This window comes from Chelonoidis abingdonii, chromosome 3 (genome assembly GCF_003597395.2).
Source record: "Chelonoidis abingdonii isolate Lonesome George chromosome 3, CheloAbing_2.0, whole genome shotgun sequence".
In the NCBI taxonomy this organism is placed as follows: Eukaryota; Metazoa; Chordata; order Testudines; family Testudinidae; genus Chelonoidis; species Chelonoidis abingdonii.
Window position 1 is genome coordinate 41,720,548 of NC_133771.1, and position 27,905 is coordinate 41,748,452.

At 41.2% G+C, this 27,905-nt stretch overlaps 1 protein-coding gene across 6 annotated transcripts in view; it reads left to right on the forward strand.

Annotated features, from left to right (window-relative positions):
* DLGAP2 (DLG associated protein 2) overlaps nt 1-27,905 on the forward strand; it is a 698,632-nt gene that overhangs the window by 574,098 nt on the left and 96,629 nt on the right. For all 6 annotated transcript variants that reach the window (XM_032798258.2, XM_032798257.2, XM_032798259.2 and 3 more), the window contains 2 exons: nt 5,456-6,525; nt 26,186-26,397. In XM_032798258.2, the coding sequence (XP_032654149.1) occupies nt 5,456-6,525; nt 26,186-26,397 (1,282 nt within the window). The remainder of the gene's footprint in view (nt 1-5,455; nt 6,526-26,185; nt 26,398-27,905) is intronic.

Sequence of the window (27,905 nt, forward strand, 5' to 3'; positions counted from 1 at the left end):
GCTCAGCACCTCTTCAGATCAGGACCATTGGCTCAGGCCCTAAGTGATAGAGGTCCTGAATATTTTGCAAAAATTAAGGAATTCTTTTAAATTCCCTCTGTATATTGGCAAAACATCCATGCAAGCTTTTTTTTATTATTGTTAGTTCTTTTTCCTCCTACTAGTGTGCCACAGTCCCTCTAATGGGCTGTAGTTAGGCTCCTAAGTTATTTGCATGGCATACTTAGAAATAAAGAACTAGTCTACTTAAAATGTGAGCAGTTTAGTGTGTTGCTTGACTGATGAACCATTTGCAAATATAAAATATTTTTTCAATGGAAATCACAGCAATTTTCCAATACAAGTGGGTAAGTATTGCGTATGGTTTATTATTTCCAGGCATTATCCTTTTTTATGCTTTTTCAGTTTGCATTCAATATGAGACATACAGACAAATCTGTAGAGCTAAATTTGCAGTGACAGATACTTGCTTTGAATGTCTGAGACATTTCCAGTTGTTTTCACACTGATTCCCTTTAGCAAATAGCAGAGTTCCAGGAAGTTACAGATGCTGAGCCTTGATTTTTCATTCAAGGTTTTCAGGCCTCTTGCTCTAGCACACTAATGTTAACAGAGCTACTTCACAATTTCAAGCAATGCTCTCAGTAATTAAAGCTGATGCTAGCTGCCTCCCCTCCCTTGATGCTGACACAAGGTAGGGAAACTGGCATGTTCTCAAGAATTATGGCCAGTGCTTAGAGGGAAGAGAACAGCCTAGCAGCTACTTGAAATAAAAGAGCAGCATTTTTTAAATTGAAAAGTGGAATGACATACCCAGGAGAAGGTGGAAGAAGGCAGAGGAGGGGACAGATGCTGTAATGGGGGAAGAGAAGGAATGGATAGGAAATGATGCAATTCTGACATCCATCAGAGTTTGTTTGGTGAATCTTCATACAGTGTTCCATAGCATAGAAAGGGCAACTTTAAAGAGTTTTACAGGATTTTAAAAATTGCTAATAAGTCTTCAAACTAAGGGTCAAATGCCATCCTTATATGCTATCCATATATGCCAACATATATCTGGGTCAATGCTATGAAAGGAATAAATCGTATATATGGACTAGTCCTATTGTCTCTAATGGCCTCATCCAAATTCCCTTGAAGTGAGTGAAAGATACCTCTCTTTCTCCAATAGAACTCCAATAAAAGCCACTGCTCTTATTGCAGGATTAGCGTGATGTATTTCCTCAGCCCCTAGTTACTCTGGCCAAACTGGTTTGATTACTCTAATTTGCTAAGTTCAAAGCTTCCTTGGTTTTGTATGCTAACTGGCAGTGCAGCTTTCTTTTTAGGAGACATTAGTATCCTCAATTAGGAAAAACTGTAAAATATTGTTATAAGAACACATACGGCCTGCTCTTGTAGAAAAGTGACTGAATTAGATCATTCTTTCATTTTTATTGTCGCCTTTAAGAAACAGGGCAAAACTCCTGCCACATTCTGGCTTGTTTGTATTATGATTTTTTAAGCTTGCTTTGACATTGATATTCAAATTAGGCCAAGTACTTGGGTCCTTAGGAGTAGGGCAGAGACTGAGGAGAGGGAATGTACAGGGCAAACTCCAAGAATTTGATAAATTCATAGTGAAAGTAAATAAGTAAATGAAATTCTTTAGAGGACTGGTAATGGGACACTAGTGATGCCCAAGAGCATTCTGTTTTGTGTCCAAAGTAGAGCCCTTAGCTGAATGATTTGGGACCTTGGTGTAGGTGATTGTTTGCATATCAATGTAATTATGAATTGTATTTATTATAAGCTTTTCTCCTTGGAAGAAAAATCTTTTTTTTTTAATTTTTAATTTTTTAAAATATGCTTTGTAATAAAATTGCATAGTAGTCAACAGGAACACAATTAATTGTGACAAAAATACATAAATCCCACCCAAGTATGTGAAAGATGTGATTTATACAGTATAACAATATACAGGCAATTATACCCAATCATGTGCAGTCTTACTGTGCAAGAATCATAGCCATTAGAAATGGAAAAGATACTGTTAGATCACCGATTCTAACGTGATCACACCCCTAGAGCTGTAGCCAGCTGAAAATATTTGCAGCCTTCTGTGGTGCGGGCTCTGGTTGGGCGGCACTTACCTCGGGCAGCTCCCAGAAGCGACTGGCATGTCTGGCTCGTACGTTCAGGGGCAGCCAGGTGGCTCAATGCTCTGCCCCTGCCTGAAGGCACTGCCCCCTCAGCTCCCATTAGCCGTGGTTCCTGGACAATGGGAGCTGTGGAGTTGGCGCTCGGGCCGGGGGCATCACGTAGAGACCCGTTGGCCGCCCTGTACCTAGGGGGTGCAGGGACCTGCCGGTCACTTCTGAGAGCCGCTCGGAGCCAGGGCAGGTAGGGAGCCTGCCTTAGCCCTGCTGCGCTGCCAACCAGACTTTGGCCTATTAAAATCTCCCATATTGCCTTTAATAGTCACAGGGAGATTGAGGCTGATTCCAGGAGACTCCTAGCCAATCTGAGAGGCTGGCAACCCTAACTTTTGCTAGTTTCTTGATTTGACCGAGGGGCCTTCTTTCACTGTTCTTGGGCTGTCAACTAAAAGCACTGGCCACTTTGGGAAAAGTTGCCATCAGTTTGTGTCTATTTCAGTTTCTCCATCTTTAAAAAAGAGGTCAGTAATACCTACAGTATCTCATGGAGATGTTGTGAGGACTAATTCAGTAATGTTTGTTAGGTTCTTTGAGATCCTGTGGTGGGAGATGCTTTATAAATGCAAAGCACGGAGCATTACTATTCTCATGATACTAGTTGGTGATATAGTGGGTTAGCTACCATTAAATACTCTGCTAGTGATATGGCTAAATCCAAATGGACTGCTATAAAAGTTTACTGTTTTGTCTATATAATAGTTCTGCTTTTCATTGGATAATCAAAATTAGGTCATTCCAGTGGAACATTTCTATTTTTGTTTCTTTTGTGTAGCCATATTTGTGCAGGAGATTCTGAGCTAAACAGTACAATAGACTAGAATCTATGTATAGAAGAATGAGTTTTCATTTTAATATGATAAGCCAGAAATAGGTAAAATAGATTGATATAAACAAAACAGAAGTAGAAAAGAGTAGAGAAAGATTAATATAATACCACAGTAAAGCCGGGAGATGAAATCTTGATTCCGTTGAAGTCAATTTTGACTTTTGTGAGTTCAGAATTTCACCCAAGATGCAGAATAAGATTTTGTTATTTTAATTGAATATTGGATTTCCTTTAAAACTGTCCTTGCTTAAAATTCTATTAAATATAATAAATTATTACTTAAGTATCTCCCAATATACCAGACTGCTCTGGTTATAACTTTGATCTTGCCAAAGAATATAAATGAATAGCTATTGTATCATGGGTATTGTATTATTTGCAAAGAGGAAGTTACCCATTTGCCTGTATTCAGAGCCAGGCTTTGATTTTTAGACCACCAATGGGGACCGGAGGAGGGAGAGACTTTTCACAGGTGTATAAAGATCACTCCAGCTGCTCCTTCACTATTGTGTTACCTTTGAAAGCTGTTTCCTGATGTCAGATTATGACAAGCAGCTTATTCTCTGGCTTCCATTTCCACTGAAGTCTCTACTTGTTTGTAGCATGCACCTGCAGTAACTTAGCCATTACTGTGTTCTCAAGAGCAAGTTTGCAGAAAGACGGTGCTGAAGTGAGTTGGAAGTTTAAATTCTCAAATGCATAGATGATTGGTTTTAAATAGCCTAGATATTTATCTACTTTTGAAATGTTTGCCTTAATAAGCTGAATTTTGAGGAGGAATATGAATGCCTAAATCAAACTGAAGTATTGGGTTTTCAAATTTTTGTTTGCCAAATTTGACAGCTGCAAGAACTTGCATAAGAAAAGGAGAGGAATTAATCAAAAACTGAATATCATATACCTTCATTCCTGTTTAGTAGCCACAACTTTACTACAAAAACTACAGGAGCAAATAATTAATTATTATAGAAGCGGTAGCTTCTGCATGTAGATATATGGTATCTGCTGTCACCAGCAATAACACAGAGTGGTTGAAAGAAATGTTATCTCATTACAGTACTCTGGGATAAATGTATAATTGGGACAAATAGTATGTTTTGGAAATGACTGTACAGTATAAGAAAGTGACTACTATGTGAGTGCATCTGGATAGCTGATGAGTAAGGCTCCGTGTTTGTCACAGAGGTCACGGAAGTCATGGATTCCATGACTTTCTGTGACCTCCGTATCTTCTGCAGCGGTCAGTGCGCCTGGCCTGGGGGCCGCCATCTCCCAGCAGCAGGCGTTTTGTGGGGGCTCAGGGCTGGGGGTTGGGGTCTGGGGTGGTGCTTACTTTGGGGGGGCTCCTCAGAAGGTCAACAGCAAATTCCATTCCTCAGATCCTAGCTTCACATGCTGCCTCCACCTGCAGACACCACTCCTGCAGCTCCCATTGGCCACTGTTCCCAGCCAATGGGAGCTGCCGAACTGTGGTGTGGGGTGGAGCCGAGGCAGCGTGTGAAGCTAGGAGTTGGGGGAATTGTTTCCCAAGAGCTGGGTAGGGAATCTGCCCCAGCCCTGTCAACCCCCTCCCACTCCAGTACCCGCAGCACTTGTGCCCCTGAGCACCCGTGGTGTCCTCCGGGCTGCGCTTCCCCAGCACCCATGATGCCCCCCAGGACTGCCCTCCCGAGCCGCCCCTCCCCCCAACATTTAGTCAGAGTATATAATAAAACTCATGGACAGATCATAGGCTGTGAATTTTCATTTACTGCCCATGACCTGTCCATGACTTTTACTAAAAATACTCATGACTAAAACATAGACTTACTGATAAGAGATGCTCAAATAGTGTCAGACACCTGCTCATGAAAAGTTTAGGAACATGGAAACCAGGTTGAATTCAGTGTGTTCATTGTCCTTTATTATTTGCTGTTTATTGCTTGTAGTTTAGTTTGTATATATGTTTTTTTGAATAGCAAATTTGGGGTCTGTAGCTGAGATTCACTTGATCAAAAAACGAAGTTCAGTTTGTGACAAAACAGTTTATAAGGATATGGTCATCTAATTGGGGACCAGAAACAATACCACGTGACTTAGGTGACCCGTCACAAAGCTTGAGTAGTGAAGTCAAAATATCAATTAACTGAACACTCAAAATGTATCCATCAAAATTATTTGAGTAGATTTGCATAATGAACACATTCAGAAAATGCTAGATCTGTTTGTAGACAACGTAAACAAGAAAAAAAGGTTTAAATTCACCAGATAAGTTGTTTGCAGCAAATATTTAACCAGCTTTAATTTGGAGATTGGAGTCCCTGATTGGTAACTGTGACCTTCCATTGAGTTTCTATGAAAAAATGCTTAATTTTCATAATATATTTGTACTTTTAAAATTAATATTTTAATTATCTACAATACTGAACTGTGTGTGTTCTGTCAACAGACCAGCAGTACTCCTGGTCACCTTCTCAGCACTTCAATGAAGAAAGATTCTCGCCTGCTCCGAGGAACATGAAAGGATTATCTGGTAGTCGCAACCAACCACAATTATGTTCTGCTCATACTTATGGTTTAGCATCCCCTGAAGATTGTGAACACACCCATGATCATATCCACCATGGGCAGGAGCCAAGGCAATCATATCTTCTCAGCCCTACAGAAAGCTGCCCACTGGACCATCATCGCTGCTCACCGCGAAGCTCCATCCATTCAGAATGCATGATGATGCCTATGGTTATGGGCGATCACATGTCAAGTAGCACTTTCCCCAGAATGCACTACAGCTCACATTACGAAACGAGGGACGATTGCGCCATGTCTCACGCTAACCCGAAGATTAACCGAATTCCTGCCAATCTCCTGGATCAGTTTGAGAAACAACTTCCTCTCCACAGGGATGGGTTTCACACTTTACAATATCAGAGGACCTCAACAGCTGCAGAACAACGCAGTGAAAGCCCAGGAAGAATACGCCATCTTGTTCATTCAGTCCAGAAACTTTTCACTAAATCTCATTCTTTGGAAGGATCATCCAAAGGCAATGTCAATGGGACAAAGGGGGACAGTCGAGGGGACGACCATCATCATGGACATCATTCCAAGCACAGCAAAAGGAGTAAAAGTAAGGAGCGAAAACCAGAGAGCAAGCATAAATCTGGTATGAGTAGCTGGTGGAGCTCTGATGATAATTTGGACAGTGATAGCACTTATCGCACACCTAGTGTGATTAATAGGCATCATGTAGATCATATCTCCCACTGCTACCCTGAAGCTCTCCAGGGGCACTTTGGAGATCTCTCACTAAAGACTTCCAAAAGTAACAATGATGTGAAATGTTCTGCTTGTGAAGGGCTAGCAATGACCCCTGATGGTAAATACATGAAAAGGAGTTCTTGGTCTACACTTACAGTAAGCCAGGCTAAAGAAGCTTATCGCAAGTCATCACTTAACCTAGATAAGCCTCTGGTTCATCAGGAAATCAAACCTTCCTTGAGGCCGTGCCATTACCTTCAGGTAAAAGCCAGATTTGGTTAATATTTGCAATAGAAAGGCAATTAGTTATAATTTATGCCAGAAAATCATTGTAAAACTACAGGGGTGCCCTGTAAATCTCTCTCAAAGGTTATAGTATTCACCTACTGCAGATGTCTTGGAGGTGGGAAATCTGCAGTATTTATTCTTTGTTCATAGAATTCAGATTGAAATGTGAATAAAATTGACGTAATGTTAACTAGTCTAATTTTAATGAATTTGTTTTCAGTACCTGAGTTTATCCTGTATTTAAATCTTGGTGAAGTCTGTGTTTCAGATTACAGAAAGGGGCACTTTGCACAGCAGTTTGTGTCTTGAATAAATTTATAGAAGACAATTATAAATTAAACTAGTCAGGGTGAGAACTTGAGAGATCTTTCCTTCTGTTCTGTCACTCCCACATCTCCTTCCAAACCTTCTTAACAACACAGGGCTAGATTTACTGGTAAGCTTAGTTGCTTTTGCTGCACTGCTATCATGATGCAAAGTAGTTTAATTGGCTGGAGAAACTGGGTTTATGGTTGCTCTGCATCCCTGAAGTGGTGCAAAGCAGCTGAGGGTACCAGTGAATCTGGTCCTGTCTCTTTAAGGCTTGGTCTGAAAAACTCAGGTACTGAGCTGCATGACATTTGGTGTATCTACCATGAGGATGAATGTGTGAGCAATTCCTGTTGAAATTTGAATGGATGGCCTCAGGGAGAGTAAGTATTTCAAATTGATATTTAGACAACTTAACTGACCTGAAAACTCCATTGCTGTTGTGAGTGCCTTCACTCTTGTTTTCTTTTAAAATCAGATATTCTCTCTATAGAAATTGTTTGTCCCACGCATTAACCAACTCTAACCCTTCTCAACTTCTGTATCTTGAATATCTCCAAACCTCTTTGGTTTCTGTGGGAGCCAATAAATGTAGAATAAAGGGAGGGATGTTTGCTTTAGTCCTGTGCAGTGCTTGTGGTCTCTCCAAGCTGAAAGGGACTGTAACAGGGTGGTCTGCCCCCTTTAAGGAAGTGGTTCTACATGCAGCCAACCCTAAGCCACAACATGGCCTTTTTAAGGACCAGGTGTTTAAGGGAGCAGCAGACAAACAGGGAAATAGGGCCCAGCTCCCTGATTAACACCTATCTCCTGAACAGTATAAAAACCAAACTGTTAATGGAGGAGACAGTGTAACAGCACTGGAACCCAGCTACTAATGCTCTCTGGAAACTGGCTTGAAGCACTGCACAGCCTCATGAAGGAAGGCTGTGGACTCCCTTAACGAGGGGATAGGGTTTGGGCCAGGTGGGCCCAAGGAGATTATATTTTTATAAAGACTGGACCCCAAGAAAGTGAATATAACTTGATTATAGTTATATGTTACTTAAAGTATTTTGGGAGAAGCAGGAGAATGGCATGTCAGCAGGGCCACCATACCAAAACAGGGTGGGCAGTGGAATAGCACACTCGCACAACAGCCAATGCTGCAAGAGCTGTATCTTGTCAAACATCTGTAGAAATATTCCATATCTATCCTATTTCTGTCCTTTGTTTCACTTTCATTCTCTCCCTCTCTCTCCTGTCTTTGTGTCTCCTTCTTTCTCCCTCGAGCAATTCTCAGTTCTAAACCCCAGTTAGCCTCACTCCACCATACTTCATTCTGCTCAGATGATCAGTAGTGAAACAGTTAATGCTGAAATTGGAAGCGTTGTCATTAGGCTTTAGAGTCAACAGCCCAGTGAGATGAGTGGGGTGCAGGAGACTTCATACCTCTCAAAATCATTATTTTAGCCTGTTTGCAAATATTAGAAAGGAAGGACCGTTCAAAGATTAGGATTCTAAACTAGGATTTGGGAGGCCTGGTTCAAGCTTGTACTTTGCCAGAGACTTTCCTGTGTGACGCTGGGCATATTTAGCCTTTCTGTGCCTTAGTTCTGCATCTGTAAAATGGTGATAATAGAACTTTCCTAACCCATGGGATGTTGCAAGGGTAAATTCATTAAAAATTGTGAGGTGCTTAGATGCCACAATAATAGGGGCCATAGAAATACCAAAAAAGAGTACTGCACCTAGCTCTATATTAGAAAGAGTTTTTTCAGAAATATGATGGTTAATTTTTTTATTGAAGTTTATATTCTGTGAACTCTGAATATGACATGTAGGTCACATAAATCCATCAAGCAGGCTGGTTGTTAGACACCTCTGCACTAGATCTAGCTGGTTAAGCAAGTATGAGAAATCCCATTCTGCAGATGACGTATTTAAAAATATAGCTTTGAAGCATTTTCTTTGAGATGTACTATCTATTAGATGAGACATGAATCATTCATAGAAGATAGATGGGCTGTGTTAGCAGCTCTGCCGCAAATTTCCTATTAGAAGTGGATTCAATCATTTGTTAATCTCCCTGGGCTTCAGTTACATCATGTGTAAAATTGGAGAATATTTGCCTACCTTATATAGGAGTGCGTACTAAATGATAAGATTTACTAAGGCTGGTCAATCAGAAAGGTAGGAACAGCTCTCAGGACCCCATGGTAAAATTAAAGGCACTGCTAGCCCCTCTTTTTCACAGACGTATTTGGAAATGGATCCTGGCTAATTCAGAATAATTGAAGGTATTAAGATGTTGATTATACAGCTAAATCAGCCATGCAAAGCATTTACCTGAGGTGCCCACATGTTCAGTTTTGCAGAAAAAAAAATCCATGTAAACACTTCTCTAGGTATAGCGTTAAAAGTATGTGACATTCAAAGACAAGGGTGTTTTCCATACCAAATTTAAACTTTGAACTGTCCCTTTAGATCATGGTCATGTAACTATGGAATCCTGGGCAGACATTTTTTTTTTTCATACAGAGGAAGTTTATATTTTTCACTCCTGTCTATTTCTCTTGAGTGTTTATATGGCTCAAGTATCAGAGGGGTAGCCGTGTTAGTCTGGATCTGTAAAAGCAGCAAAGAGTCCTGTGGCACCTTATAGGCTAGCAGACGAATTGGAGCATGAGTATGAGCTTTCCTGGGTGAATACTCACTTCGTCAGATGCATGTCATAAATGGCTCAAATCACTTTTGATATCTGAACACCTCACAGTCATCCATATATTTGTCCTCACAACAGTATGAGGTAGGGAAATGCTACTGCGCCCTACTACAGGTGATGATCTGAGGCACAGAGAGACCAGTGACTTGCCCGAGGTCACTTAGGAGCTCTGTGGCAGAGCCTAAGGTCTGGCACATAAATCTAGGTGTCCCAAGTCCCAGGCTACCCCCTAATCACTGCATCATCCTTCCTCTTCCTCTTGCTTAGAAACAGCTGAACTGTGTGTCCTCAAATTTTCATCTTTGGGGAGTGACCAAGCCAGGAAAATTTCAATGTGAAAGATGACAATTTTGAAAAAATATGAATAACTGAAAACAGAGGGTTAGAATGGAAACTCTTGTGCAGCTTTAACTATAGTGATTGCTACTGCTCCCCAAATAATTTTTTACTTGATATTGAAAGCTGTTGGGAGCAAGGAAATCTTCAATTATCAGATTCTTTGGCTAATTAGGTACAACACATTTGAAGCTGAAGCCTATTATTTGACTTACTTTACTGTTTGATATGAATCCCTTGATGTGACAAGGATTTTCAGGGAGAAAGCTGGAAGTGAGCTAAGTATCAATAGTAAAATTATAAACTTAAAAGTTGGATTTTACAGTTTCCAGTATTCAAATATCTGTGAGCACTGCTGGAAGAGAAAAGGAAACAATTTCAGGCAAAAATGTACAACCAACAACCACTACAGTTTGGGAGCGTAATATTATGTGCCATTGATTGATATTCCTTCCTCAGCCATTCAACAGTATTTGAAGCAGCAGCATGAAATCAAGGTAAACACATCAATGGTACAGCAAATGAGTCAGCACTTAAAAAAGAAAATAGCATGTTGTGCTAAAAATGGCCACAGCCCCCTTCTGCCTTCCTGATGCATTAAAGTGCTAGCATCATCCCTTAACTGCGCTGACATTGCTAGTGTGCAGGTAATAATAGCAGCAGTGGATTCTGTAACATGAAAGGAAGACACTGGGTTTATCTGTCTTTCTGTTTTATGTTATCTAAAAAAAATAGACCCAGTGTCAGTGGGGCTGCACTCTGGATTCAGGTATGCCGACGTGGAGAAGAGCGCTGAGGACAGGCCAGCGAAGGGGACCACTGAATTGTCACTTACATAGGTCCTAGTTTTGGAACTCCACTGAGGCCATTGTTGCTTCAGTAAGGTAGAGTTACAGCCTCAGAAGGTCTGTGCCGCAGCTGTGTGCTGTCTCTTAGTTGGGAGGATGGAATTCATCCTAATCCAACTATGCACTACCCTGTCATGAAGGCAGATTACAAACTCCAGATTTCGTCACATGAAGCCCTATATTCCAACTATACAAAACTACTTCCAGTGCTGAATAGCTATTGAGTATAAATTACTCCTAATGTGTGTTACAATGAATTACTCATATGCATTCATTTCATAATGTTCCCAATACCCATTATAGCTCTGTACAATCTGTGCTTACTCCCTGAACGGCTTTAAAGAACTAGGGACTTTACACTAAACTGACACTCCTCCTTCCCGGTTTCCAGGGATGCAGAGATATCAACATGGCCAAGGCTGAAGTGCTGCTCTTTGCAAGAGAAAAGTGAAATAATTACATGGACTCAACTATTGGGCAAGGTTATGACTAAAGCCACTGAGAGTCTCCAATAATTACAGTGATTAATGACATGATAGTATGCTGCCTCCAAGTGCTAAGAAGCCATGTACCATTTCTGATGAAAATATTGCTGCAGATGTGCCATGGCTGGTTTTCCAAACAAAATAAAAAAAATATTCATAGTTTCAGATCTTTCTAACAGCCAGTGCAAGTTGACATTATTGCACAAGTGTTGTCACCAGGATGGGAAAGGAGAGACTGTATTCCTACCAATATTTTATCAAGAATGATTCTCCTTTATATTTCTAGCACTTTCTTATTGTCAAAATAATGTTCAACATTAAACGGAGAGGTAGGTTGAAAGTTGGTCTTGGCTACATTTGTCCAGGGCTACCTACAGGGGACCAAGAAGTCTGCAGCCACAAGTAACTTGATATTCTAGAGCCCATGTGCTGGGGTTACTGCTCGGACTACTGCCGCTGATGCTAGATAACCACACACTCCCCTTGGCTGCCTAGGACTGAGCTGATCAGCTAGTGCAGTTTTGGGTCATGGAGGAAATTGCACAGCACTCACTTTTAAAACATTGACTCTGACCCCCAAATGGTCATGATTTTACCACCCTTTCTGGGTCATCTTTAAAGGATGTTTTTGAAGTTAATTCCTCATGTGTATTTCATAGAATATCAGGGTTGGAAGGTCATCTGGTCCAACCCCTGCTCAAAGCGGGACCAATCCCCAGATTGATTTTTGCCCCAGATTCCTAAGTGGCCCCTTCAAGGATTGAACTCAAAACTCTGGGTTTAGCAGGCCAATGCTCAAACTGCTGAGCTATCCTTCCCTTAATATCTTAGTGGCAATGTATTCGTGGCCCCTCTTATGTCAAGTAAGGGAATAAATATATCCCCCTTTAGAATTGTACAGATAGTAAAATGTCTCCTAACAACTGGAAAGAAACAAAAATAATGACCTTCCTCTGGCGGCTAAATAATTGCCAATGGAGTTTTGGGTCAGCTGATCATAACCATAGAACTCATTTGTTAGGATGAGAAGAGTGGATGAGAGATAAAATATATGTTCGTTTCTATATCGTCCTTTTAAAAAGAGGGTTTTTTTAAAGACATCTGTGCTGTCATTTCAGTAATGTCCACATAATGACTGGGCGAAAAGCCCATGGAGTAAAAATGTGTCTGTCTTGGATTAAATAGGTGGTTTGAAAGAGCAGTCAGTCAATGTGCTCTATGGAACATCTAGTGCACAGTAGCGGTGTTCACACCAATAGTTAGTGCACAGCATACAGCAGCACTGTAGATTTACACCCCAGTTTGCTGTGCAGCAAATGTTGGTGTAGGCATGCCTGGAGATGCCGTCAGAGCACTTTTCTTGTTCCATTATTACTTTACTAAATCACAAAATAGGTTTTCTGTTACAATTCCTGCTATCACCAAACTTCTGCATGTACCTCAGTGGTTATAAACTGAAGCACTCTTGTAGGTTACAGTTGTTTAACAGCTAAGATGTTGAAGTCCTGGAAATGAATATTTTAAAAAAGTAGGCTACACTTTTTGGTACATGCAGCAAGGGTACATTAGGCCAGCTTGGTTACCTAGAAATAATGCCCTGAATGTCACTTGCTCCTTATGGGCCAAATCCTCTTGCTCCCATCAAGTCTGAATAGCCAAAGTTGGTGTGGATTCCATGGGAGCAGGAAATAAAGGCTTTTCTCTTCTCCCCAGACTCCAGAGCAACAGCAGAGCTTTTCCATGACTACCACTGTAGGCTGTGCTGTGTCCTCACTTTTTGAAATAATGGTCAATGATTGATCTTCCAACTCACCCTTGTCCCTCACCGAACCCATCTGTGGAAGATGCAGAGGGCGCCCCATAGTCTTGGCTCTATCGTCTGTGAAGGACTTGAATCCAGCATGTGGGATTTCTTTTCTCTGTGCATCAGAACTGCACCACTTGTACTTCAGGCAGGGCCTTTTGTGGCCACAGAGTGGGAAGACACATGATTACCCTTCTGTGAGGTAGAGTGACTGGAAAAATGCAAAGGTTGAATGATGTAGCTCCTCAGAAGGGGTTAGTTACCAGTAATTCCAAAAGAGTCAGTTTTTACTTAGCCTTTCTTACCTGAGAAGACTTGTGGCAAAAAACATATGCCCAGAGCTCCATCTGCTTCTGTGGCACAATGAAAACAAATTACACAATCACCACCCTTAAATTCTACAACAATGTAATTTTATCTGTCACCATGAAATGCCCTTCATTCTCACCTCCTCATATAAACACCCTTTATTCCCACCTCTTCATATAAACATGCAGAGCTATGGCTTCTGGTTTAAAATACTAATGGATGCAAAATTCATCTGAGTATTCTTACAGTGGTTCTTTTTTTTAGTGAATGGATGAGGATGCTTTTTTTTGGTTCCATTATATCCTGTAGGTAGCCTGGCTCCACACTTCAGGCAAAGGTCCCTGCATCATTCAAAGCCTTTTTCCTTCCATATATGCCAGGGAAGCTTGTGGTCAGGTTCATTTGGTCATCTTCCTAGTTCTCTGGGCCTTGTCCCATCATCCAGACAACCCATCTGGCTAGCCTACATTTCCAGATCCCCCTGGTTACAAGCTGGACTCCAGCTCTAGCTCCCTACCTGCTGTTTCTTTGCTCCCTAGAGCACTATAAGCTATGGGGCATTTCACACCTCTTTGAGCTTTTGCTTCAAAGCTCTCTGAAGAGTAAGGCTGATGACAGTTCATATATTTATACTAGATTCATGTCTTTCAGTTTAAGCTGAGATTTTGGAGCACAGTTCTGTAGCAAGTGGATATTTTGTGGATACAGAATCCCTGAATACATGGGACCCATGTCGTCTTCACTTCAAATTTCACTTATTGCAGCTGTGCTCTGCTTGGGGCTACTCTTGGGAAAAAAAAAAGTTTGGTAATGTCAGCTAATACAGAATGCAGCTGCTGACTTGCTTCGTGGAGTGTCTCTCACAGCAAATTACACTTGTGCTTTGTGATCTGCACTGGCTTCCAGCTCATTTCCAGGTGCAACTGAAGGTGTGATAAAAACCCTAAATGATTTGGGATCTATCTGACCACCTCCTTCTGCATGTGATACCATGACACGTGATATCAGTTGAGGTTCTCAAGATGACATCCTCCTGGTTTAAATGGGAGAGTTATTGGTAGGACATTCCCAGCAAAGGGTCCTCAGCTCTGAAATTAACTCCCCACTTGTTTGACAGTGTCAGCTGACCTTCAGGGCATGCTGCAAGATCTCTCTGTTCTCCCACATGCTCAGGGATGGGGGCGGCTTATGAAATTTGAAGGGAATGAAGGGGGTGGCTTTCGTTAATGTTGAGGAGGAATTCCTGGTACATTTTATAAAGCTTTTTGAACGTTTTTGATTATATAATACATGTACATAGAGCAATGAATCAGCACATTTTTTAAAAAATCAGAATAACTAAATAGCATATGTGCATTGAGAAAGATACATGCACTGAAAATGGTGTTGAGGCAATAAAAGGTTATGTATTTAAAGAAACAAGGCCTTCTTTATAGGTCCAGATTCATCCTCCCTACTTCCAAAACCTTAAGAGTCATAGTCAATAGGGCTGGAAGAAATAGAGCCAGTCAAATTTGTATGGGGTTAGAGACTTCTGATTCTAGAATTTGTGACAATAAAGTCATTTGCATTTTTATGCACACATATTTTTCATAGAATTTCCCTCTTTTGGTGGGGGGGAAGGGGGAAGGCCAGTAACTGGCTCAAAAAACATTTACTCACAGGGTTTTGTGTTTTCTCAAGAAAAAAAAAATTCCTTCAGAAACGGGCCCATGAAACTAGGACCAAACACTCAAATCCACAATCTAAGGTGAAAAGACTTGCAATTTTAGCATTTCAACTTTTGCTGCAAATATTTCATGTGCCAGCAGGAGGTTGCCACAATGCCAAGCATGACATTGTGGCATTTACCCTCTAAGGACAGGGTAAATCAAAGAAAATAGTCAATACCTAATGAATTTCTTATTTTATTTTATTTTATTTTATTTTTAAAGTGCAGCAATTGAGTGTTGTCTTTAGATGATTATTGAAAAGGTGCTGCTTGAGCAGAAAACAAAACCAAAAAACATAGCCCTCTATACTCAGAAAAAAGTCACAAAGCGAAGGAGAAGCATCAAGGAAAAAAAGTAACCAACAGAGGGAGAGGCTATTAAGAATCCACATCTCAGTGTAACTATCAATCAGGATCACAGTATTCTTCTTGTCCTTTCACATCTAATTCCAAGAATAGTCTACTCAGTGTCCCCAGGTTTGGGTTTTATAGAGCCATCATCACCACCCCAGGAAGAAAACATTTAGACCAGGGTAGTGTTTTTATCCTTTTGATTTTCTGAACAGCAATTCAGGTGTCTTCCAAAAATCTCCGGTCTCACACAAAGTAAGCAGCATGACTGAGCTCCCTCTTCTTGTTCCAGAACTTTCTCTAGTTTAGTTTCTTCTGGTTGGATAGGCCTCCAAAGTGGGTTCTCTGAGAAAACAAACTGGAGAAATCCAAGAGAACAACAAGAGCAAGGCCTAGCAAATAAGTTCCAGCCTAATCCTGGCAGTTTTCCCATGGAGAAACTGCTGGCTCTGTGCAAACCTCTAAGGTTCTCCTAACCCTTCTTCATGGGAATGCTGGGTGCTTCCTACTAACTTTCGAGAGAATAAGCTCATCAATGTTCATGCTTCCCACCCAGCAGACCAAAAAGTAGTAAACATTCAGGCAGGCATCAATATCTACTTTAATTTATGCATTTTTTCCTCCAAACTATACACATTATACTCATGACAAAATCAGAGTGTGGGCACTAGCCTTAATGTAGATTCTGTAGTGGATGGTTGTGCTAGGAAGAATTGCTTACCCTATAAAGACCCTCTGAACAAGCATGTGGGTCTTTCAAAAAAGCTAGCACTCTAGCTGAATGGTTCCTCTATCATCTTGGGAAGCTTTCTTCATGGCTGCAGAGACAGTCTCTACACATCTAGAAATAATTTCTAATGCATCCATTTATCTGCCCATCTATAGCTATATACAATGACATGCTGGGTTCTCTTGAAGAAATCTTGTGTGGGGGGTGGGGGCAGGCAAGGCCGTCCTTAAGATTTATGGTGCCCTAGGTGAGGTTATTAAACTGGTGTCCCTGTGCCTGTCTTACTCTTAGCAACACAAACATAGGCTATTGGAAAACTTGCCACATGCATGTAATTAAAACCAGTTTAACTTAATGAAGCACACTGTAATGCTGATGGACTAGCACTAACGAAGTAGCACTATAGAAAAAAATCTAATTTGACAGAATGATGCAAATAATATCATTTTTTTAATTTGTCAACATTTTATTGGAAATTTTTATGAAGAGGTATTGAAACAAGAATTAGTTTTTAATTAAAAGCGATCTTTCTGGCTTTTTTGGCTGCAAAATCAGTAATAATGTCATCGTATGACAAAGACAAAGTGATGTCTTGTTTGATTGCAAGAATAGCAAGACCAGTCAAGTATTCTTGACTCATTGCGGAGCGGAGATAGTTTTTAATGAGCTTTAGTTTTGAGAAACTCTCTTGTCCTGATGCTACTGTTACAGGAATTTGTCAGCAGAATACGAGTGGCAACGTACACATTAGGATATATGTCAACAAGTTTGCTGGTATGAGTAAACTGTACAATGTCCATCATCGATTTTGCATGTGGCGACATTGATGACAGTGTGCTCAATTCTTCATACAGTTCAAGTCCATTTAAATCAAAACGATCACTGTCCTTCAGGATGCTCTCTAGGTCAGGGGTCCCCAACGTGCCATGGCGCCCGCAGGGGCCTCTCAGTACACCTGCATACTGGCCAGCGGACAAGCATCCACCAAAATGTCACCGAAACTCAGCGGCATTTCAGTGGCGATGCCTCTGGATGACGCCGCTTGCCGCCGATAAGCAGCGTCATCCAGAGGCGTCACCACTGAAATGCCACCAAATTTCGGCGGCATTTTGGCAGATGCTTGTCCACTGCCACTATCCTTCATCTGGTGACCGCCAGACAAAAAAGGTTGGGGGCCACTGCTCTAGGTTCTTGCACTTTGTCATTAGTTGCTCTTGTTTTCCTATTTCATTGAATTTAGTCCTGCTCAGCCCACCTACCAGCTGAGTGAATGGAACTCCAGGCTGACAGTGGGTTGAGTGGCTCAGCCAGGGTATCAGTCGCTGGCCTGCTCAGCCTGCTGCCAACCTGGGATTCCTTGGGGGTCCCCAGGCCAGCAGTGGGTGCTGAGTGGGGCTGGTGACCAGGACCCCGAGTGGCAATGGGGCAGCAACTGGAACCCCAGAGCAGTGGCGGGCTGAGGCACTCAGCCCACCACTGCATGCCATCAAAAATCAGCTCGCATGCCACCTTTGGCACATGTGCCATAGGTTGCCGACCCCTACTCTGTACACTAGTAAGGAGATGAGCATATTACAGTTGTTGGAGGGCTCCATTTAGAAGTAACAGGGCTATAGGAAAGTCAATTAACATTTTTTGTTTCTCTGATGAAAACTGGCCCACTCCCTTCCCCATACCAAACTTGTCACAAATAATTGTCAACAACTTAATTTTCGTTTTTTAGCTAAGATATTGATTTTTAAAAAAAAATATTGAAATTGAATTCAGGATTGTTAGCAGCAATTTTTGGGAACAAATTTTGTTAAATGACAATCTAAATGGAGCTCAGTAACTGCTTTTCCTGCGTGGCTCACCCTTAGCTTGCTGGTCCAACAGCTGCAGTAGAGGAGGAGATAGGTGGAAAACTGCAGGACCCCAAAATCCACCTCTTGGGGTGCAGAGTGGCAACAGCAGCAGCAAACCCTCAGGTCCAATCACACGCCAATGGGCACCACCACCAGCCCAGCAGACCATGGTGAAGTTAGCACAGCATCTGGTCTCAGGGACGGGGCACCCATGGAGCCACGGCAGCTCATCCTCCCCTGTGCAGCTCCCCCCGGATGAGAGGGATCACTGCCAGCCCGAGGGAGAGACGCGCCCCCCAGCTAGGGTGACCAGATCCGGATGTCCTGATTTTATAGGGCCAGTCCTTATATTTCTTGGTCTCCAGGGTGGGCATCATGGAAGCCAGCTGGCAGTCTATCCTCCTGTCACTCCCCCCGGATGAGAGGGATCCACTCGACAGCCCGAGGGAAGAGACACATCGCGCGCCCCCCAGGTTGGTGCGCTCCCGATGATTCCCAGACTTAGGTGACCAATACGATATGTCCTGATATTTTTTTTTTCATAAGAAAAAAAAAAAGAAATAAGATTAGGCGGCAGGGAAGCCAGTGCACTTAATTATTAAATTTGGTTTTTTTTTTTATGGGTCCTTTGTCTTATATAGGCACAATACCCCCGCCGCATATGGGTGGCCCGACAGCAAATGTGAAAATGGGGACAGGGATGGAGGGTAATAAGGACTGTATATAGAAGACCCAAAAATTGGGACTATCCCTATATAATTGGGAAAAAAAAATAGCTCTACGCTCTCACAACGAGCCAATCCGGGATTATAAAATGACGACAGATACGACCGACAACCACCCAACGCATGAAAAATCTGGTCACCCTAAACAGGTGAGTTACTTCCCCGCTCAGTCCCTCCCGACCCCGCAAGCAATCTCCCCGGAAGTATGATCTACAGCTCCCAGCAATTTTTTTGTGGTTGGAATGTCGGCTCTCTGCTAAGGGCGAAGCCACCAGCAAGCCCTGCTCTGAACCATGATGTGCGCATGCTTCCCATCCTGTCCGGACTCCCAGCAGAGCAGTGCCCCAATACTAATGGTGCCACTAGGCGGCTGCCTGTTCTGCCCTATGGCTAAGGACAGCCTGGGGGCAGGGAATCTAATTCTAAATTTTAGTTCTTGCCTCTCTCCTTTTTTGTTGGGGCATCTTCTGATCAGGCTTAGGAACGCTTTAAATGAAAACAAGAATTACTGTGTATGTGTGCCTTGTCTAATAGTGATGTTACTTAGTTTAACCAGTTACCCACCCCAAAGTGTGGGTTTACCTCTACTATAATCTGTGAGAGTTTAGCCCCCACTATTGACTTCAGTAGAGAGGTTATTAAAATAGAAGGGGGACCCAAGGTGCACAGCAGAGGCTACATAGTGCTCTTTCTGTAATGATTATATTTGCCTAGCCATCAAAACATACGCATTGCAATCTAGTAAAGCAGAGAGACCAGTACAAATGCACAATATTGCATTACTTACATTATCCCTTGTGGAAAAACCTGAAATGTTAGTCCTCACCAGCACCATCATCATCACCACCAGTGTCCTCATCCTAAGGTCTCCACCCACAACCAAGGCACACAGATTAGGATACAGCCTTTATAAATGTCTATGCTGACACTGATGTGGGTTTCATACATATTTTAGAAGGTTAAAACCCCTTTCCCCTTATTTGAACATCTATGCCCACTAATACTCATTAATATTTATGTCATTTATCACCAAGAAAGGAACAGGCAGTTACCTTAAGGAAGTCTCCAACATTTCACTCTGCCTACCAATGGTCATCTTGTGGTGTCTACTGATCTCTTATAGGCAATAGTATCCAAACTCAACAGTTATTTTCAAACATCAGCAATATCACAAACAGAAACGGAAGCCTCACAGGTTTACCTATGATTTACTTATAGTAATTTATCCTAAATCCTAAAGTCTAAGTTTACTAAGCTAAATATTTTACAAGCTTGGGATCTGGATTACAACATTAATTTCACCTCTATATCCTAAATTATACCCTGATACCTTTTTATCCTTGGCTTCACATGCCTACCAGACAGAAGCTCCAAACTCTTGTTCTTACTTTCTACTGCATGGATTGTGTATGATGATAAGATTTTGATGAATATTTTAACTTATACCCCATTCATCTGAAATTCAAAGCATTTTACATTTATATGAAATTAACATCACTAAGTTTTTCTGTGCGGTAGGTAATACTAATTTTAATCTTGGAGCAACAAAGATACAGTGAGATTTTCAAAAGAGTTCAGAACCCAAACTGAGGCCAGATTTCAAAAGCCATCAGCGCCTGTTTAAACACCAAATAAGCTGCCTGATTTGTATGAGTCAACACTGTGAGTTGTGGAACAACTTTTGAAACTCTGGAACATTAGCTATTTACCTAAATGGAAGGGTTAATGCTTTTAACCTGTAAAGGGTTAACAAGGGAACCAAACACCTGACCAGAGGACCAATCAGGAAAACAAGATTTTTTCAAAGCTCAGGGAGGAATTTTTGGGTGGTGTGTCTTTTGGCTGTCTCTCTGCTCTGTGCTCTCTCTCGGCTATGAGAGTGATCCTCTATCTCCAGGCTTTTCTAATCTTCTGTTTCCAGTGTAGTACAAAAGGTAGAGAACAATAGGTTTTTATATTGTTTTTGTATTTACATGTGTGTAGTTTGCTGAATGTTTTAAATTGTATAACTTTTGGATAAGGCTGTTTATTACTTTTTGCTTCTTTTAAGCAATTGACCCTGTTTATGTCACCTTGATACAGAGACCAGTTTATATGTCCTTTTTTTTCTTTTAATAAGCTTTCTTTTTAAAAAACTTGTTTTTTCTGATTATGTGTTTTCTTCGTTGAGGCTCAGGGGGACTAGGAATCTTCTGTGCCAGGGCGGCTTATCAAGTCGCGGGTAACTAATCTCGATTGGGATCCGTTACGATATTCTCCAGGAAGAAGGGAGGAAAGTCTTCTTTGTGTCCCGAGCCGTTGCAAAGCTTACCTTTGCAGGGACTTTGACTGAGGGTGAAAGAAACCTTGGACCATCTCTCCTCCGTTTGTCAGTTAATTTGCAGGAAATTGCTAATAATAGGGTGATGGATCCAGGGCATGCCAGGGAGGGGCAGAGCCGAGGAGGATAAAGAGGATGACAAGGGGAGGGGGTATATATTGATTGGTTTTTTCCGTTTGTCTGAGATCGGATGGAGACTCAGCATCTGAGGTCGATTGGCCAGGGGTCGTTCGTTAGCGTTGATTGCGCCGTATCGTCCCCAGGGAGGTTGGGGAAACTGAGTGAGGCAGGCACTGGAATTCCTGTCTGGTGGCAGCGATATCAGATCCAAGCTGGTAATTAAGCTTGGAGGGTTCATGCAGGCACCCACATTTTGGATGCTAAGGTTCAGAATTGGGACTTATGCTTTATGACAATTCTGATGTGAAAATCTGATCTCAAATGCTGGGGTTGGGCTCTTTGGAAAATCTGACCCTAAGTGACTAGCCTAAGATCCCACAGTGGAACAGGAACACAAGAATGAAGAGATTCCCTAACTCCTGCACTTCCTTCTCCTCCCCACACCTCGAGAGCACAGAATTTGTTAAAGAAAACTCATCATTGTCCATAGTTATTATAACCAAATCAGCAGCAAATGACAAATTAAATGAAAAGATCTGGACCTTATCAGCTTATTGTTCTGTTGAAGGAAAATGCATATGGTAATATGTAGTCCTGTTGCTTTGTGGATAAAAACTGCAGATATAGGAATTTATGTGAACATCTAGAACAGGAAGAAGGCTTTTTTGAAATTATAAATATCGGCACTTATCACTGTATGCAAGTAGGTAATTAGGGTAATTATTCCCAATTAGCAGCTGCAAACCCTGCAGATGGAAATTTCAGGGACTGATAACTATTGTAAAAGTCATTTTTGCAAGCTGTAAAACCACTTTAACATTTTGGAATGCATACATTTAATACCCCCTACATGATCTGTAACAGATTTTTTGTTAGCATTTCAAAATAATAAAGAAAGAGAAATATGTTCATGCAGTATTATAGCCCTGCTGCTGTGATGTGGTTCAGGACATGTTGGCAGCTGAGATAGGCCGAATTTAAAAAAAAAAAAAAAAAAAATCAGGTGTTTAACCTATAGTATAATGATTGTACAAAGAGCCGAAGTGAATCTTGAACCTGCTCATACTGCAGCTGAGCTTGAGTATTGCCATGTTTTTCAAATCTTGTAGGAAGAAGTTCACAGGGGGCTGATGTAGTATCCTTTGAAGTCAATGGAACGACTCCAATTGTCTTCTCTAGGCCTTGGATCTTGTCCCATATGAGGAAATTTGTACCCCACTAAAACAACAACATTTCCGTTGAGCCACTAGGCAACATCCTTCCTTCTACTCAGGATCTAGAAACTCCCACTCACAGTTGCCATTTACTATGGGGTTAGTGGCCTTTTCTCTCTCTCCTGGATCTTCCAACAGTTTTTTTCCTTTTTGAGGACTGGACTATTAATCAATTTCTTTCAATCACCAGGGTCTTCGGTTGGCCAGTACGGGCTCTTAATGTAAAACCATTAGAGTGGTTTTGGGTGTACTTGTGTGCTCTCTCAGTTATATTACAAGCAAGAATAATTCCGCGGAGGGCTTTCCTGTTTCCAGTTTCCTTGTGAACTTAGCTGCAAAACCAACTTTACCTGTATCAGGTCATATAGCCATTCAAATCTAATCAGCCCAAACAGGATGAAATATTAATGTGCCCAGGGTGGAAAGCTTGTCCTGGAAAAGCTGTTCATCAGCTTTCTCGCTAGAACTGCCCTTAGGATGAAATTGCAAACTTTAAACTTTCATAACTTTACAAACAAGGCTTGAATCACAATTAAGAATCTCAAAATATAAACTTGTTTTTAACGTGTTTAGCTTTCATCCATTGTTGAGTTAGAGAAGTACAGAATTTCAGCTTGGACCATATGGGGAAAGTAGGCTTTTTCTTACTTGAATAACTCAAAAACAACTGAATTGATTTTTCTCACACTTTTTTTTACATCATCTTGAAGCTGAGACAAAGGAGTGAAAATCTCAGCGCAAAATCAAGTTGTTACAATAAGTTATGGACACTTGGAAAAGTGTATTTAAACCAGTGGCTACAATTCATCCTTAGTATAGGAAATTGAGAAATGAAATAAAGTACATAGGGACCCACTTGTATGCCAGTAACCAGAATGCTTTTCAGTTACTTGAACCTTGTTCATAGCCATCAGGGGTGGCTCTAGGAATTTTGCCGCCCCAAGCACGGCAGGCAGGCTGCCTTCGGCGGCTTGCCTGCGGACGGTCCGCTGGTCCCACGGCTTCGGGACCAGCGGACCCTCTGCGGGCACGCCTGCGGGAGGTCCACTGAAACCACAGGACCAGCAGACCCTCTGCATGCAGCTTGAGGCTCTGGAGCCGCCCTAACTAGCCTGCCAGCGTCCAAACTAGCTACAAAATAAAAGTATTTGTAAGTTGTTTGGTATCAAATATTTCATCATAATGAATTTACAGGTCTAATTCTTTAGCAATATATCATTCATCTTGCAGTCAAAGAGATTGCCAGTTGTGTTGTAATAAGTTTAAGAACAAATATTTTTCAAAGGTTAAGGATTTCCATCTGTTACACTAACATGCTTGCAGATTGTCATACAGATAGTTACAGGGTTAATGTCTCTTTCCGTGTAAAGGGTAAAAGCTAGTGAACCTGGCTGAACACGCTGCAAAAGGACACAATCGGGGACAAGATACTTTCAAATCTTGGTGGGGGAAGTTTTGTTTGTGCTTTGGGTGGTTCTTTGTTCTCTCTTGGATGTCAGAGGAGCCAGGGTGGCAACCAGTTTTTCTCCATCTTTCTGAAAAGTCTCTCATGTTCAAAATAGTAAGTAATAGCTAAAGGCAGAATAGTCTTTTTGTTGTTTTCTTATTTGCAAATGTATTTTGGCTAGAAGGATTATTTTCCTGTTGCTGTAACTTATACTTAGTGCTAGTGGGGCAGGGAGTCCTCTGGTCTATTAAAGCTGAGAACCTGTAAACATTTCCATCTTGATTTTACAGAGATTATTTTTCTTTCTTTAATTAAACATTTTCTTTAAGAATGATTGATTTTTTTTTCTGTGTACAGACCCATGGGGATTGGGTCTGACTCACCAGGTTGGTGGGCGAAAAGGAGGTGGGGGAAAAGGTTATCTCTCTGTTTGGATCCAGAGTGGATCAGTGTATACTCAGGGTAACCAGGGAGGGGAAAATCTGGGAGGGGAAGGAGGGGGAATGGTTTATTCTCTTTGTTTTAGACAAGGGATTTTGGTCTGGGTTCCCCAGGAAAGGTTTTTGGGGGACAGAAAGTGTACCAAACACTATATTTTGGTTGGTGGCAGCATTATCAGATCTAAGCTAGGAATTAAGTTTAGAGGGGTACATGCAGGTCCCCACTTTCTGGATGCTAAAGTTCAAAGTGGGAATAAGACCTTGACACAGATATTCTTGAGTTCTCAGCAAACTTTGGAAATCCTTCCCCACAGAGAACTTCTGTATGTTTTAAAACGAAAATATGGGTGATTTATTGTATCTAGAGATCTCAAGCCTGGCGAGAAATGATCACTCTCTTTTCTTAGCTTCCCACCACCACCTTCCAAAATCCAAATCTGGCTAACTATAAGATTTGTTCCAGTGCTTCAGACGGCAACTTTCTGTTCTATTTGTTATTCTTCCTTCCTTCTGCATCTTTTCTTTCCTCTCTTTCAGTGCCGGTGTTTTCCCTGTGTTTTTTTCTTCTTTTAAAATACTTCAGAGTATATTTTTCTCTAATACAATTTCTCTCTTTTCAAGCTCTCCCTATCAGGCATTATCTTGAGTGTTTAGAGTGAGTGTGTCTCTTTCTCTGTCTTTGGCTCAGTGTCTCCCTCCCACTCACTCTCTCTCTCCCTCCCTCCCCTGGTTCCTCCTTTTTTTTCATTTCCCCCTTGACTCTCTTTGATTGGGGTCCACAGCACAAGTCCTGCTCACCCTAAATGTGGGTTATGAGTGTATTTTGGAGGGTGAGGAGCTGAGAGAATAAGTTAGTGTCACTCTCCATGTCTCTGATGCAAAGCCTGTTGAAGTCAATGAGAGTCTTTCCATTGAGCTGAATGGACTTTGGATCAGCCCCAAATGTGTTTCGTTTGACAGACTTGACTAGACCTTTTAACTTTTCAGAATCACCACTATAGAGTCTTACCTTGCAGTCCTCCAGCTTTTTAGGGTATCTATATATATTTTTAATCTATATAATATGTGAAGGCATCATGCTGATAAAGATGATCTTCCAAAGTGGTGAGCTCTCTGGCCCAGATCTAGCAAAATACTTATGTATGCCCTTAATTTTAACTATGTGAGTGTCTGCATGCCTGTATCGTAGCTTGAAACAGCACGGCTTCCAATTCTGAGTTTGTGTTGGGTAGAGACTTCATCTCATGCTGAATTACTTGGAAGTTTTGTGATGCAGAAAGTTATGAGCATGTAGCAATCAAACTCATTTCCACTTGTTTCCTAAGTCAGAAATTGAACCTAGATCTCCTGATGTACAAAGCTAGTGAGGAGTGATGGATTGTCTAGTAACTAAACATAATGAGAATTTAACTGCCTAAAGTGTATGTATTAGTAATTAACTGCCTATTTTAGTGGTAAAGAATGAGATTATATTACAGAATTCTCTGAATTATTTATCATTCTTTAAAAAAATTACTTTAGAAAACTCCCACCATTATGCTTGTTTCATAAAAGTCCAAATTATGAACAACATTAGCCATCTCTCTGAATTCCATCAGTTTGTGACAAAAATACATCTTAATGTTATTTAACTGCAGGTTTTTTTATATTTCATTAGCGATGGTATGTCTGAAAGGCTACAGAATCCCAATATGAGGATAATGGGTAAAATATTCAAAAGTGCTTACTCTCAATGAGTTTTAGGCTCCTATGCACATAAGCCACATTTGAAAATGTGACTTAGGCTCTTAAGTCACTTAGGAACTTTTGAAAATTTTACCAATGGCATTGTGCCTCAAGGGTCAAACCTAAATGACTTGTCTTTGAAGTGTGGAATATCTAAGGCTGTCTCTTAAAATATGATGAGATTCCTGCATATTTTTGTGTTCGGTACCAGGTGCCTCAAGATGAATGGGGAGGGTACCCTGTTGGCGGTAAAGACGAGGAGATCCCCTGCAGGAGAATGAGAAGTGGGAGTTATATTAAAGCCATGGGAGATGAGGAAAGCGGAGATTCTGACACTAGCCCTAAAACATCACCAAAGGTAGCAGTTCGACCAGAGTCATTATTAAAATCCATTGGACAGAGACCACTTGGAGATCACCAAAAGTAAGCTTCACCAAACTTTGTTGCATATCTTACTGAAAGCCATAATGACTCAAGTCATTTTTTAATGATGTTTTGATGTGATTACAACAAACGGATTTCATGAAATATATAAATAAATACACACAGCAAAAAATACAGCAATATTACATTTGTATCATCTGTCACTTTTAGTTATTAACATGATGCTTTCCATATAGCAACTTTCCCATGTATCAAGTATATTGTATCACACTCATTTAAAAAACAGTTTAACATGTTTTTCTGAGCATCCATAATGTGTGGTCTATCAAATAAGTAATGTACATATTATATTTGTCTAGATACGTATTTACATAATGGAGCCAGGCTTGTGCTTCTAGTAGGTTTTTATTTGTCTTTTTTTTTTAAATATATCATTACAAAACTACACATTTAAGTATTTTTGAGAGGTAAATGTTCAAAGTGGTAGCATAGCTCCAACTCTGCAACTTCCATTAATGAGAATGGATGTTCCACATAGCTTCAGAATTCTGTGAGAAATGCACCAAGCGAAGAAATTGAGACTGAAATTGACTGACAATTTCACCTTTATCTGCCAGCTGCCTGTAGATGTTACCATATATGCAGTACCTTAGTGATGCACACTTTTATAATAATAATAGTAATAATAAAAAACTTCAACCAAAGTATAATCTGTTTGGCTTCGTTCAGTAATAGAATTTAGTTAGCGGATTAGAGGAAAAATAATGTTCACAATACCAACAGTAACCAGTGTCATGAAAGCAACATGGAATCTAAAATCTTGCTTCAGAAGACAATTCTAAGAGTGTAGTGCTCTATTTATTTATGCAACATAAAGGACATTCTATTCTCCTAGAAATCAAAAATTACATATGTTTAAATAAGATATATGTTATAAGGGGGAGCTTTTTACAATCCACTGTATTCATAATGCAGGAGTTTATCAATAGGTCATTGTGAAAACAGTCTATCTATTTTGCCACGTTTTGCAAATATACTGTACAAATCAAAAATATTAAAAACACAGAACTGTATTAATGCAATATAGTAGAAATGACAGATATCAGTGGCAGATTTGCTGTTGATTTCAACTGGAGCAGGAGCAGATTCATTTTAGCATTGTAGAAAACGATTAAAGGCTTATTTGTGGCTTTTCCACAAGCCCTGAGCCCAGGGCCAGTGCAAGGAAGTTTCACGCCCTAGGCGAAACTTCCACCTTGCGCCCCCCCAGCCCTGCAGCAGCTCCTCGCCGTGAAGTGTGCCCCCCGCCCCTGCCGAAGCTCCCCACCCCCGGCCCAAGGAGCCCTGTGGTACCTCCCCACCCCAGCTCACCTCTGCTCCACATCCCTCCCGAGCACGCTGTCCTGCTCTAATCTCCTCCGGGCTTGCGGTGCCAAACAGCTGATTGGCGCCGCAAGCCCTGCAGGTGGGAGAAGTGAAAAGCAGCGGACTGCAGCAGGAACCCCCGGGCTGCCGGTGGCACGCGGACCCAGCATGGGTGGCAAGTT